The sequence below is a fragment of the Lycium ferocissimum genome, chromosome 9, assembly GCF_029784015.1.
Source record: "Lycium ferocissimum isolate CSIRO_LF1 chromosome 9, AGI_CSIRO_Lferr_CH_V1, whole genome shotgun sequence".
Lineage (NCBI taxonomy): Eukaryota > Viridiplantae > Streptophyta > Magnoliopsida > Solanales > Solanaceae > Lycium > Lycium ferocissimum.
The window spans coordinates 44,527,442-44,542,057 of record NC_081350.1 but is presented as its reverse complement, the minus strand read 5'-3'; the positions used below and the strand labels follow the sequence as shown (position 1 = coordinate 44,542,057).

Sequence of the window (14,616 nt, the reverse complement as noted above, 5' to 3'; positions counted from 1 at the left end):
AGTGGTGGTAATTATGTGCCAGAAGCTGATGATGATGATTTGTTTGATTGTAACGGAGTTTAACAATAAAATATTGCGTGGGCATTCACACACCAAAGTAATAACACGGACAATAACGAGTAATAAGACCCAAATTTGCATTTCTTGCTTTCCCCACAGTTCATAATATGAACAAACACTTCCCTACTTTGCTTTTCTTCTCAAGAACTATTACCACACAAATTAGGGATATCAAATGGTTGGATCATGCACGTCAAAATAAGTTGAGTTACTAAACGACAGGTCATTGAACCGCCCAAAGATAACTTGCACTGGATCAAGGTATGTTAAATAACGAATCATAGCTCTACTTGGTGAACTCTTACCAAATTAGCTAAAATATAAAGATGATATAATTAGCCCACAAGAAAATATGAATCACCTATTTATTAACCGGCCTATTATGACCCGGCAAAATCAGTTAATCTAAAAGTAGAGTTGATTGTCACAAACTTGAGAGAAGATTAGCTTGGAACTACAGACTAAAAAGCAATCTAGAGCTAGTGAGGTTTTTGTAAAGCTTAACCTCTCATCTACAATAACATAAAACACATATACAGTCCAAAATATTTGCACCACAGGAAACTGCACAGTGTTGTCCAACCTCAACAAAGGGAATAAAAGAAGAAAGAATGCAGATATTACATTAAATCCTATCGTACTAGTAATACAAACTGTACAATACAGCCAAAGTTCTACACTGGAAACACTGATCACAACAATACTAACAAAAACCAAAATAAGTTAAACAATACAACTTCAGGGCAAGAGGGGAGGGATGAAAAAAGAAGATTAATAAATAATATGACGAAAAGAAGGAAAAAAAAGAAAGAAAGAATAATACACATCTTAAGGTGCAGCAGGCAAAATGCACATAATAGATATGTCTCGCAGTGAAGGTTCCACTCATTGATAAATCCTTTAGCTCCTCTTCCAGCATCTAATTACAGTTCTTTTTGGCAGCAGCACAGTAAAAGAGGATCCGATGCTCGGTGATGAATGCCATAACCCTTGGGAACGTCTCGATCATAAATATTCTACAGCAAACAGCTACGAATATAACGTGACTCGATGTTTCCAGAGGAAACGACAAGACGATGCTCAAAGCCAATCACATTAGAAATGAATTTTCCTTATCCAAATGGGTTTCCTGCGGGAGAAGAGAAGGTGTTCTGGGTAGGTGGTGGTGCAGAATATAATCCACCCTGCTGTTGATTCGAGTTCAGAGCTCCAAACCCATCAAAGCCAAAACTTGCTACTCCTGGCGGCCTGCAAAATGAAAAGCACTCCTTCAGTATTACGCCTTGAATGTATGAGTTCTTCAAACAATGAAAGTAGGTCATCTTGAGAAGGACAGGTTGCAAAATTGAGCTATTAAACAAGACCACCTTGCTAAAAAGGCTACAAACATGAATTCCATATATACAGCTGAATGGAAACAAGTTATACACAATAAAAAGCCAAAGAGTTTCAGTGTTACACTTCATTTGTTGTGTCCTACATAGGGGAAGGATGCTGCAGTGACGGTAAGAGAAAGCTAAACTGATACAGTAATGTGCAAGACTCAAAATGGAATAGCAATCACAAAAGTACCTCTGTGGCATGCTACCAGCTACTTGATGCCCCATGTATGAGCCTAAAAATTAAGATTTCATCAGCATCCGAAAAATTGACCAGCAATATAACAGGGGATAACTGATACTACCTTGTGGAATCGGCGATGCATAAGATGGTGCTTGCTGAGGCATGGCAGGAGGATGAAAAGTTGGGGCACCGAGGCTGGATGTACGCACCAATCCAGTTGGAGCTGCCATGTTTGGTAGTGCACCTTGTAATGATGCCATTGATGGAAACTGAAAAATGAAAATCTCAATGAGATAGGGTGGAAAAAAACTGTCAATTAACATATTTCCCACTAAATAAAGCTTTGCTTCCTCCCCTTTAGGGTCAAGCACAAAGGTTTTGCGGTTGATTCAGCAACTAGTATTAACCAACTAATCAAACAAGTTTCTCTCTCTTTTTTTTTTTTTTTGAGGAATAATAGGAGTATAAGTAAAAAACTTGTCAAATAAAATATGATGAAGTGCATATGATAATCAGCTGATATCACCATAAGTTATCGATATCCCCCTCTATATCTGATTTTAATGCTCGAATCCTTTTCTTGCAAGTCAACACAAGTTGAAATGTCTTCAAACATCAATCAGCTTATCAGTACAGTCCGAAAAGGTATAAAACCAAACATATCTCCGTTCCTCTCCTCTCATTTGCTCCAAAGAAAAATCTTTGGTACTTCCTTTCTTCTCTTTTTCCGTGAGGGGGGGAAGGTTCCGGTGGAAAAATAGGGTCCCTTTATTCTCTTTCAATACGAATGCCTTCTGCATCATAAATGGTGACAAACAAATTCACTCAAACTAAGGTGAGATTATTTTCACATACCGTTGGGGCTTGTACAGGTGGCTCATTTATGGCATCAAAAGGATTTGTTGATTTTGATGGCTGTGGCAGAGCATTTGTAGCCTGAAAAAAAAACAGTAACCAGTCCATGAGCAAAGGTGCCAGAGAGTTAAGCATGCCCTGACGATAAAATAGCAGAGTCCAACATAAAACTTTGGGTGAGCACAGATACCATTGACATGTTGTATTGCACCGCGTACCCATAGCCATGATGTGGACCAGTATGCCAGCCTGGATAAGCTCCAGGGATTGAAGAATAATTTACAGCAAACAAATCCTGCACAGAAATATTACCTCAGAATACAGGAATATTTGAATGTATCAATCCACTAAAGAGAGAACTACTTAACCTAGACAAATGTTCATAATTTAGGCTATACAAATCTTCTAAATATATCATGTGCACTAGAGTTAAAAAAGGGTAGCCTAGTGCGCTAAGCTCCCGCTGGGTCCGGGGAAGAGCCGGACCACAAAGTTCTATTGTACGCAGCCTGACCCTGCATTTCTACAAGAGGCTATTTCCACGGCTCGAACCCGTGACCTCCTGTCACATGGCAGCAACTTTACCAGTTATGCCAAGGCTCCCCTTCGTGCACAGGAGTCAAAAAACACGATAAAACCATAGAAAAGAACTTACCGCAGGCAGTTCTTTTCTTCCGATAGATTTGATTTCGACAGAAGAAGCTTGAGATGCAACTGCAGAAGTGGCTTCCTGAAGGACAAGGTTTACAGCTTGAGGCACTTGTGCAGTTGCTGAACTAGGATAACCAAGTGTGCTCGGGGCAACTGAAGAATTCCATTGCTGAAAGAGCAAAGATCATGATTCACAATGATCAGTACAAAACACAAGGATAAAGTGAGTTGGCCTCAAGGACAACGCAGCACTAAAAAGCTACCTGATTGCCAGAAGGTCCACCAGCAGCTGGAGTAGAAAGCTGTGGTATAGCCTGTGGGCCAGTCGTAGGAAACAAGGAAGTCTGCTGAGGTTGCATATTAGACCAGTGTCGACCGGAAGTATTTGCAAAGGCATTACCACCACTAACCGGCAGTATTGATGTCGGTCCAGTGGGTGCAGCCAGAGCACCACCAAGAGGAAATGCTGCTGAGTTGTCCATCGTTGCAGCTCCAGGAGCAAAACTACTGAAGGGAGTGAATGGAGCTGCACTACCACCAGGACTTCCTGAAGGAGCAGTTGCAGTTGCTGGAGCAGCCAACTCTGAGAGTACATCCAGTAGATTGGTGTTTGAAGGAGCTGGAGATGCTTTTACCTCTGCAAATGAATCAAAATTCGCCCAGTTGTCAGCAGCAGGTTTTGTTGGTTGTGCAACAGGGATGACTGTAGCAGATTGTTGTATTTGTGGTGCCGGAGCAGAAGCTGGGGGTTCAGGAACATCATCAAAATCGATTAAAGAGGTTTCTTTCTTAAGTTCAACAGGGTTCCCGTTGGAGGACGCCAAACTACTGGAAGATGCAGTCCTCTGCACCATTTACATAAAGCAGTTTAGCACCTTATTAAATTGGCAAGCAATGGAAAAGCCATAAAAGAAAAAGTACACTGATGAAGTAAATGTGGAGCATATTTCGCACCTTTTGGCTAGGTGAGTAATGGGGATAGGGAAGGCATTTTTGGTTAAGCGCATGCAGTTTGAAAATGCTAAAAGTTATGTGAAATCTAGATGTACATATTTCCTATTTGTTAAATAAGAAGTTACTGAGAACAATCGAGAAAGAACCTTTTGTCAAATATCAATGCCATCATTCTCCAGATATTTACCCGACTCTAGAGGGTAAATTGTTTCCAAAAGATGTGTAACTATATCAAAAACCAAACCATTGTACCATCATTCAAAAGAATCAGATATCATAGGATGTCTTATGGGAACAAGCCGGGATCATAATGGCTGTGTTACTAGATAACGAAACAAAGCTTAATACCATTATCCAAAAGAATCAAATACCATATGCTGTTGTATAGGATATAATCCACACCTGGGTTCGCATGGAACTATCAGCAGCAGACCTACCACCATTGGTTTTCGGAGGTTCAATAACTCGAAGGGGAGATACACTATCTCCAAGAATCTCTCTAACAGGTCGAACCATTGGGGGACTGGATGTGTCAAGGTCGCTTTGACGGTCAGGTGACAGGCTTTCAAACTTGGAACCTCCATCAGAAATTCGACCATCGTCAGATCTCCTTCCATTCCCAAATCTATCCTCACGTCGCCAGTCATTGATTACTTCAGCACGGGCAGGACTTTTTTGATCAAATCCAGGACTTCTTCCACCACTACTTCTCCCACCAGGACTAGGCCTGTCGCTGTATCGACGCTCATATACTTCCTCATTTGGTGGGCTTCGAGAGCCACCCTGGTAGGTATCTGTCTTCCTGTTCTCGTTTAAATTCTCAGCTTCAGCCTGCAGATATCACGTTTTACATGAAATAGAAGGAATGAGTTCAGCTAGTGGACCTCAAAAGTTTTAGAACAAGAAGAAATGCTTAAGTGAGTACGTCATGGAAATTCTTCTTTTTTAACAACCATAATGAGCAGTTTCCAAAAAAATTAAAAAATAAAAAATAAATAAACAAGCACACTGAGCTATTATGAAGGTGAAAATTAAGGATGAGCAGAATAGAATATGCACCATCTTTCCCCTTGGTGGCTTCTCAAAGTTCCTTTCACCAGAGTATCTTCTATCCACATACACATGCTTAATAAAATCACGAAGCCTCTCTACATTACTGAACACAGACTATTAGAACTGCATTTTGGGTCAATAATAAGTATCAAATACATAATTTTATTAAGATCACAAACCTGCCATCTGGGAGAGAATTACGCTGTGGGTCCCAGTCCTTCAGATATATTTCCTTTGCACTCTGTGAAAATGACCGCCCCACCACCCCAAGAAAAATAGAAAATAAGAAGCCACAAAAAGAAAAAGGAGTCAGGCAACCAGCAATGAAAGGAATATGAACATGACATCAGAAGTAGGTGTGGCGCTTTGTAGCAAAAGGAGCATACATACCGCATTTCCTCCTCCTTGAAGGGCACTAACTTCTTGTGAGGTGAATTTAGCCATGGATACTGACTTCACTCTATGGGTGAACTCCCGACTGCCAGTATATTCAAATATAGAACAGGGAGCAAGGAATAAGTTAAAAGGAGTTTATAGTACCAGGAAACATTCTAAGCACCACAGAGGGTTGCAGCATTTTATGAATAACAGCACTTACTGTAAACCACTGCATGTTGTGCAAACAAATGTCCAGAAATTCGTGCAAACATATTGTGGCCCCTGTTAAACAGAAAAGTATGATATATATTACTATACATCTGCCATTTCATTATATAAGAAGACTGCTGATAATATTTTATGAAACCTGCTATGCAATTAAATTCAGACAAATAAGAGAGGCTACCAATGAAAGCGAAGAAAAATCATCCAAGAAATGACATAGGAGCTTCTGCGGTATATACGTTAATGAGTCTTTTTATTATACGACCAAGTTATACAAGAATTATATCAAAAAGATTGTAATATGGTGAATAATAATCAACGGTTGTAAGGTTACTATATTTATTATTGGTTCTTTAATTCATCCTAGTAAAAGCTAGATACACGGTGCATCATTTAAAACATTTCTTTGGTTTAAATTGGATAAGGATTTGTTTCCAATAATACCATTATAGCCTATATTAAATTCACTTGATCTAATATTGAAGGATTTGTTTAACCAACATAAATACTTTAGTTTTATCATTATAGCCTATATTAAATTCACTTGATCTAATATTGGTTTTATTAACATGCATGACTAAATTCTGCTTAATTTAACTTCAAAAATAAATTTGGGTTACACGAAATGAAAGGAGATGGGGCAATCTTTATCTACAACTTGACACTGGTTTTAAATGGGGCTTCTTATTAATATATAGCTTTTAGTTTTATCAAGGACGATAATCTTAAGAGGAAATTTGAAAAGAGGCATGCTAAAATGTGATATAAATAACTAAATAAATCTAGCAATCCTCCATTTAACATAAAATTTTATTATAAAACTTTCTTTTAATTTAAAGATCAATTAAATGTGAGTGTAATAGTTTAAAGGGCCATTTTTGACATTTACTTGTTCTAGTACATGTATTGCTAATAGCTGTATCGTTACCCATTTGCAACATAATTAATGCAAGGAATTCTTTTTTGATAGGTAACATTAATGCAAGAGTTATTACCATTGCAATCAAAACTAGCACTAAATCTGCATAATTAATGAATTTACTACGGGAATTATTTCCAGTAATACATCTAATCGAACGAAATGAAAGGAGATGGGGCAATCTTTATCTACAATGACACTGGATATATCCAGTTTTAAATGGGGCTTCTTATCTCTATATATGTATGTCAACAAGAAAATTCAAACCAAAATCAATGTGATAATTCTCTCATCGTCAAGAAAGGCATTGTTCATTTTAAGAGAAGCGTGCTGGAAAAAGAGCTTGCATAATCAATATTTTCCAAATGCAAACCATGTCTACTTTTAAAACTAAAATCTATCATAAGCAGCAGAAGAAACATTGTCTTCATTATAGATAAGGACGTATTTCATCATGAAGTAGAAAAATTAAAAAGTACATAAAGAAACCATTAAGAGGTCATTTGGTTCACATGCTAATTATGTGGAACTAGAATAGAAGGATTATTTATGCGGAGAATAAGAATAAAGAGAATGTTATATGGTGAAAAAGATATAGAGATTGTTATGTAAAAAGTAATTTTACCAGGAATGTTATGCAAAGGCTACCTAGTTCAAGGAAATTTTAAATATATTAATCTTAATATTACTAATAAACATAATTTTTTACTCGGTAATTCCATATTCCTCCCGCATAAAATAATATATAGATTCTCGTATAACTTAATGTGACTATTACTTAATACAGCTAACCAAACACTGCATTAGTTTGCAGCATTATTTTTCCTAATTCCTCAAACCAAACATTGCATATTGTTATGTGGGATTTTACGCTGGGATGTTTTTTCTTAATCCCTCAAACATATATTTCTTATGTGGGATTGCACGCTGGGATATTTTTTATTAATCATCAACCTAAGACTCTTGACGGGTCATATTGTCAAAAACACGCCAGGATAAGATGAAAGCAAGGCGAAGGAGTTGAAGTTAGTTTAAAGCAGTGAAAACACCGTAGATATGTGTGTGTTCTGTTTTACGGGAAATATAGGATGCACATGCTACTGTCATCATTCTGACTTACTACTATGGTTAAAGCTACTCTTTTTTAAGTTAAGAAAATCTCTTCTATCCAGATTTTTCCCCTCGAATGCATAGCATTCCTCAAAATTCATTTTGAAATAAATCCTATAATATTTTTTTGAAAATGAAAATAAATCCTATAATAAGATTTATCTCATTAATGCTTCTCATCTAAATTTATATTAGACAAGGACATCTAAGAAAAGCAAATCTTGAAGAATAAGTAGTAAGCTCTTCCTCTTAATACATTCCTTCCAAATGAAGAACATCTTTTTATTAACTGCACCTCTGGATTTCAAGAGATGTTCAACTTTTTCAAAAAAAGTTGGCATACTTTTTTTTATAACCAGAAATCAATCGCTACTGGTACCATGTAAAGATTTCAAACACGTCAACTGTTGGAGTGGCATGAATAAGTGACCCTGGGAATATTAAATGAACTAAACAAACTAAACTTTATTTAATAAGATTTGGAATACTCGTGGTATTTTGGAATCAAATGTAGCTTCTTTTTGTTTAGGAGAATGGGATCAAATGTAGGTTTATAAGTGAGGGTCCCCTCTAGAGTAAAGAAATGGCAAGGAGGTGGTGAAGTGGCCTACTTTACTGCCTACATTATGATTAGATTTAGAGTATCCCCAATTAGCATATCATGGTATTTGCTTGTGCTTACACCATGTCACATCCGAACCTAGTGAGAAATGCAGTCACTTTAAACACAGCAAACATATTAATCTAATACCCACACTGGACATGCATTTCCACATCCCTCCACTCCTAGTTAAGACAGTTCATCATTAAAATTTGGCCTTAGTTTTCTTATCATTCTTATGAAAAGGTCATGCTAATCTTCTTTGTATCCTTCCAAGCTTATCAGAAACTATTAAATAGAGCAGAATGGAACAGATATAGATCAAATGGAAGGTCATGCACAATTCACAGTTCAAATACTAGAAGAAATTCAGCAGCTAAAAAAGTTGAATTAAGACCAACAGAAAGTTAAATAAAAAAGGGTCAAAACGCTAAACTAATAAACAGAGCAGAACGGAACAGATATAGAGCATTCCTATAACCATTGCCAAATAGTTTTGGATTGAGACGTAGTAAACTAATTGATTAAGCATAACAAACTAATCCTGTGTGCCTCTTTACGTGACACTTGCAATTTGATGAGTCAAAGAAGTTTTTATTTTACCTTGTATTTCCGAACATGTTTAAATATCTTGAGTCATTAACTAGGGTGACTTTTTTTTTTTTTCTTTTTTTTTTTTTTGGATCAAGTCATTAACTAGGGTGAATTACAAAATTCTTCATTCAACTTCCAAAGATGTAAATGTTATTTCCAAAAAAACTTTGAAGAATCTATGCTCCGAGTTCACATTAAAGCTAGGTACTTTGACCCTCCCAAGGGCTATAGAGAGCATTAAATAGGGCAGAACAGAACCGATATAGAGGATTCATATAACAGACAAGATAGATCAAACTTACCAAACTATTACAGTTTATACATCGTCGATTGTCAGGAAGCTTTAGCAGATTCCGTATAGTTCTTTCATTCTTCTCATCCTCCCTTCGGTTCGCCATCTCTTCACAAAAAAACAGCAATCAAAGCCCTATCTCCTCAACTTACTGTCAAAAATCATATAAAAACTCATCAATTCCAGTAAAATGATTGACTGAGTGACATAAACCAGCAATCAAAGCCCTAATTTCTCAACTTACAAACAAAAATCACACAAAAAAGCACCAATTCCAGTAAAACAATCAAATGAGTAACAACCAAACGAAACTTCAAAAAATCAAACTTTTAAGTTCACAAGCGTCAACTTACTGCCAAAAATCACACAAAAACATCATTTCCAGTAAAATGATCAATTAAAGTCACATAAACGAGCAATCAAAGCCCTATTTTCTCAAGTTACTGCCCAAAATCACACAAAAAACATCAAATCCAGTAAAATAATCAATTAAAGTCACATAAACAAGCAATCAAAGCCCTATTTTCTCAACTAACTGCCAAAAATCACCCAAAAAATCACCAATTCCAGTAAACCCATCAAATGAGTCTCATAATCAGCAAACGAAACTTCAAAAAATCATCAATTACAGTACAATGATCAATTGAATCACATAAACCATCAATCAAAGCGCTATTTTCTCAACTTACTGCCAAAAATCACACAAAAAAACATCAATTCCAGAAAAATAATCAATTAAAGTCACATAAACAAGCAATGAAAGCCCTATTTTCTCAACTCACTGACCAAAATCACACAAAAATTCAATAATTCCAGTAAAACAACAAATGAGTCTCATAATCACCAAACGGAACTTCAAAAAATCATCAATTCTAGTAAAATGATCAATTAAAGTCACATAAAACAGCAATCAAAGCCCTATTTTATCAACTTACTGCCCAAAATCACACAAATATCATCACTTCCAGTAAAATGATCAATTAAAGTCACATAAACCAGCATTCAAAGCCCTATCTCCTCAACTTACTGCCAAAATCACACAAAAAAACCATCAGTTCCAGTAAAATGCTCAATAGAGCCACGTTGCTGCCAAAAATCACACAAAAACTCATCAATTCCAGTTAAAAAAAATCAAATGAGTCACATAAACCAGCAATCAAAGCCTTTTTTTTCTCTCAACTTACAGCCAAAAATCACACATCAAAGCCCTATCTCCTCAACTTACTTCCCAAAATCAAACAAAAAATCATCAATTCCAGTAAAACAATCAAATAGGTCTCGTAATCACCAAATAAAACTTCAACTTAACAGTATCAGATCTGGTAAATTCACAATCGTCAAATCATACTAATGAAACTAAATTCAAAGTAACCTAACCTGATCGGTGAAGGACAAATGGAACAAATAACAACAACAACAACAACAGCTATACGTACAGCTCAGAAAAATACTTTTTTTTTTTTTTTTTTTTTTTGGGGGGGGCGAAAATGGAGTGTAGAGAGAGAAAGTGAAAGGGGGGTGGAGAAAATATAGGGTGTAACGCGGATACAAGGGAGAAATTGTGTGTCTGCGCTGGAGAAGAAAAAAACAAAGAAACTGAATTGCGGGGTCAGAGATTTTGACTGGTGGTAGACTTAGGAATGTTGTAAACGAGACAGGTCGAATAAGGCGGCTGTGAAATTCAACAAATGCCCTCTCATTGTTTCGTGCTTCGCTTATCGTATTATTTTGTTATTTTCGATGTTTTAATTTTTTGAATGTTACTCTCTCCGTTTCATATTAGTTATTTACATTACTAAAAATATTTATCTCAAAATATTTATTCATTTATAAAATTAAGATAGAATTAATTGCAGTTTTCTTATTTTTGTGCTTAACGTTAATTGCTATAAAGTAATCAATATTAATTAGAGTGCATTTTATTAGAGATAGATAAGGGTAATGTAGTGAAAATACACTTTTATTTATGATTTTTTAGGGGGCGTGTAAAGGGAAAAGTGGACAAGTAATATGGGACGGAAGGAGTATGTACTATTTTCCTATTTATTGTCATGTCTTCTTCTTTCGTACTCCCTCCGTCTCATATTAATTGTTCACTTTTCCTTTTACACGTCATTTAAAAAATTATAAATAAAAGTGCATTTTTACTATATTATCCCTATCTCTTTTCAATAAATTGCACTTTAATTAATATTGGTTACTTTAAAAAATAATTAATGCTAAGGTCAAAATAGGAAAATTTTGACTGATTCTATCTTGGTTTTCTAAATGGACAAGTATTTTGATTAAGGCTCCTTTGTTCACTTTTACTTGTTTAGTATTCTAAAAATAAATTTTCACTTTTACTTGTCACTTTTAGCATATCAAGAAAAAATAATTTTTTTTCCTGTTTTATCCATAGTATTAATTACTCACTTCAAATCATTTTTCAAATCCAATAAAAATATGCACTAATTAATATGGGTACATTGGTAAATTATGCACTTCATTTATTATTTCTTAAACGGCGTGAAAAGTCAAAAGTGGATAAATTAAAGCGAACAGAGGGAGTACTTATTACATTGTTCTCATAGTTTTGTGCTTCGGTTAGCATATTATTTCACTGCTGTTATTATTATTATTTATTTATTTTGAATGTTGTGAACTGCTTTCCTATTTATTGTGATGTCTTCTTTTGCCGCATTTTCTTTTTCAATTTGCTTTGAAATATGTTACTTGTGCTGAGGGTCTATCGAAGACAATCTCTCTACCTTCATAAAGTTAAGTGTAAGTGCGTACACTCCACTCTTCTCAAACTCTACATATGAAATTACATTGGATATATTGTTGTTGTTTTTTACTTTATCAGATTGATCCAAAACAAGTGATTAAAAATTATCTGAATAAAATTTAAAAAAAAAAGTATTTCCTTGCATTTTTCTATAAGAACTAGACGATGGGTAATTTAAGCAAATAGCCTCTTAATTAATTTTATTAAGTGCTTTAATGAGTGTACCGAGACTATAAAAGTCAGTTATTGCTCACTGGAGGGAGTAATGCTCATGGTTAATTTATTTATTTTGTGTATAATTATATTTCTTCCTAATAAATGTGTACTTCTTTTCATACTACTCTGAATATTTATTGTTCTTGAAAGAAATAATAAATAGAATGAACATAATTGAAAAAATATTAATATCATGAAAAACTAAAGATATAAATAAGAGCAAATTAGTCACAAGTTCTTCTTAGTCTGTAGTCACCGCTTAAATGGACAGGAGGGTCACTCCGTCTCAAATTATTTGTCGTTTTTTAGTTTACACGTTTCTTAAAAAATGTTAATTAGGAAGATTAATTGACTAATTTTAATCTTATTTATGTCTAAGTTATAATCTTTCTCCATTAAATATCTACTCAATTTATGTGTCATCTTCATTCATGACAAAATTCTACTAAGGGTAAAATGGAGAAAATATAATTAATTGTGCCTTGAATTTCTCAAATGATAAATAATTTGAGACAATTATTTTTAGTAACCACGACAAATAATTTGAGACGGAGGGAGTAGTAGTTTTTTTTTATATAGTTTCAAATATTTAATTTTATTTTAAATACACCTTAAAGATCAAAGTTATGTTGGATATGTTGTAAATTAGATGATCTGATTTTTATACTCCATACTCCTTCGCATAAATCAGTACAAAGATAATATATTTCGATGTTACAGCAAATAACAAGATCCTCTTTCTTTGCATCGTGTTAAGCGTTAAACTATGACTATGAGAGCGTAGACAGTAGTTATTATTTGGCTCTTTCAACCATAAAGTTAATGTTTCTTAATTAAGAGTAATAACAGTAATAGTTTGAGTTTTCATATTCAAGTGTATTAAAAACCTTCATTGTGAGTAAACAAGAATAACAATTAAGATAAGAATTAAGACATATTAGTACTAACAAGTATAACAATCAAATAGGTTTGAGTTTTCATATACAAGTGTATTAGAAACCTTCATTGTGAGTAAACAAGAATAACAATTAAGACAAGAATTAAGACATATTAGTACTAACAAGTATAACAATTAAGACAACAATAATAATCAGACATAGGTTTCTCATTCTGGATGAACAAATACTTCGTAAACGAATTTAAACACATTAATTTATTGTTTTCCTTGATATTTATCTATCTATATCTATCTACTATATCTATCTATCTATATCTATATCTATCTATCTATACTATTTTAAAATCATGAATATAAATCTTAGTTGACCAAAATATCCTTTAAATATTGAACGACTTTTATACCTTTTTCAGTAAAAAAAAAAAAAAAAAATTCTAGAAAATGATATCAAATTGGGTAAAATTGTAATATTAACTTTTTTCCATACTATTTAGGACTTCGAACCCAACGAAAAACTATCATATTAGGTTTTACTAAATATCATGGACTTTAATTTTCAATAAAAAATTATTATTTCACTATAAATGTGAAACTATAATCCTAAATATCGACGCTAAACAAACAATAGATAACATGCCTATGCTATGTAGGATATTCCAAAAGCAACGGAAATTTAGATCTTTCATTAAATTAATAGTTAACATACTTTGGTGCAAAGTATAAAATAAATTGGAAGTTCTTTATATTTAATCTTTGGATAACCATGTTTTTGATGACACTATAACGAAGAAAATAACTAATAAACATCCAATTTAGAGCGCTATGTTATTTTGTTTAATCACATAGAATTTTATGGAATCTTTTGACTCAATAAAATAGATCAAAGTTTATAATATTTGTCAAATAACTAGCCATAAACTACTGTTTACTTTTATTTAGTTATTTGTGTTAGGCGGAGGGATAATTACAAAATCGACTCTCACTAATCACCATATGGTGAAGAATGAACTACCCTCCAACACTTATACTTTAATTTTATTTTATATTCTTGGTAAATTTACTTAGTAAACTTTATAATACCATGCAAAACATACGTGATTTTAAGATTCTTTCAATTCTAGATATCAAGAAACTACTAAATCAGCTTTCACGTCAACCTCAGAAGAGAAGACATAAAGTTCTTTTTTGGGTAAAACGTAAAGCTAATAGAACCGTGACTACATGAAATATCTACACTATCAAGAACAGAGATAACATTGTTATCATCTTGAAATCTAAACAAAAGATGCACAAATTAAATAGGAATCAGTAGTGGATTGATTTTATATATTAACGGAAGTTGTAATGTAATTACAAGTAATATTACTCAATTTTTTTTAATTTTTTTTTGTGATAATGACAGGGAATAATGCGCAAGCGCACGCTCATAGAGGCTAGTGTATATATATATATATAAATCAACTCTCATTGTGCAAAA

At 34.0% G+C, this 14,616-nt stretch overlaps 1 protein-coding gene and 1 pseudogene across 3 annotated transcripts; both read right to left on the bottom strand.

Annotated features, from left to right (window-relative positions):
* Positions 1-657: 657 nt before the first annotated feature.
* LOC132031022 (probable ADP-ribosylation factor GTPase-activating protein AGD14) lies at positions 658-10,814 on the bottom strand. 3 transcript variants are annotated; one of them, XM_059420855.1, is made up of 14 exons: positions 10,633-10,814; positions 9,266-9,406; positions 5,735-5,796; positions 5,527-5,614; positions 5,316-5,377; positions 5,143-5,239; positions 4,486-4,914; positions 3,393-3,974; positions 3,134-3,298; positions 2,669-2,773; positions 2,479-2,559; positions 1,745-1,892; positions 1,633-1,675; positions 658-1,308 (listed from the first exon to the last, which is right to left on the bottom strand). In XM_059420855.1, exons 2-14 carry the CDS (start codon positions 9,359-9,361, stop codon positions 1,173-1,175), a joined length of 2,094 nt encoding a protein of 697 aa, XP_059276838.1. In that variant the 5' UTR covers positions 9,362-9,406; positions 10,633-10,814; the 3' UTR covers positions 658-1,172. The 3 variants fall into 3 exon arrangements, with proteins under 3 accessions (XP_059276838.1, XP_059276839.1, XP_059276840.1); XM_059420856.1 differs by lacking the exon at positions 10,633-10,814 and adding an exon at positions 10,191-10,281; XM_059420857.1 differs by lacking the exons at positions 5,735-5,796; positions 9,266-9,406; positions 10,633-10,814 and having other exon boundaries at positions 5,143-5,231; positions 5,527-5,590.
* LOC132032221 (U6 spliceosomal RNA) lies at positions 8,576-8,671 on the bottom strand (annotated as a pseudogene).
* Positions 10,815-14,616: the final 3,802 nt, after the last annotated feature.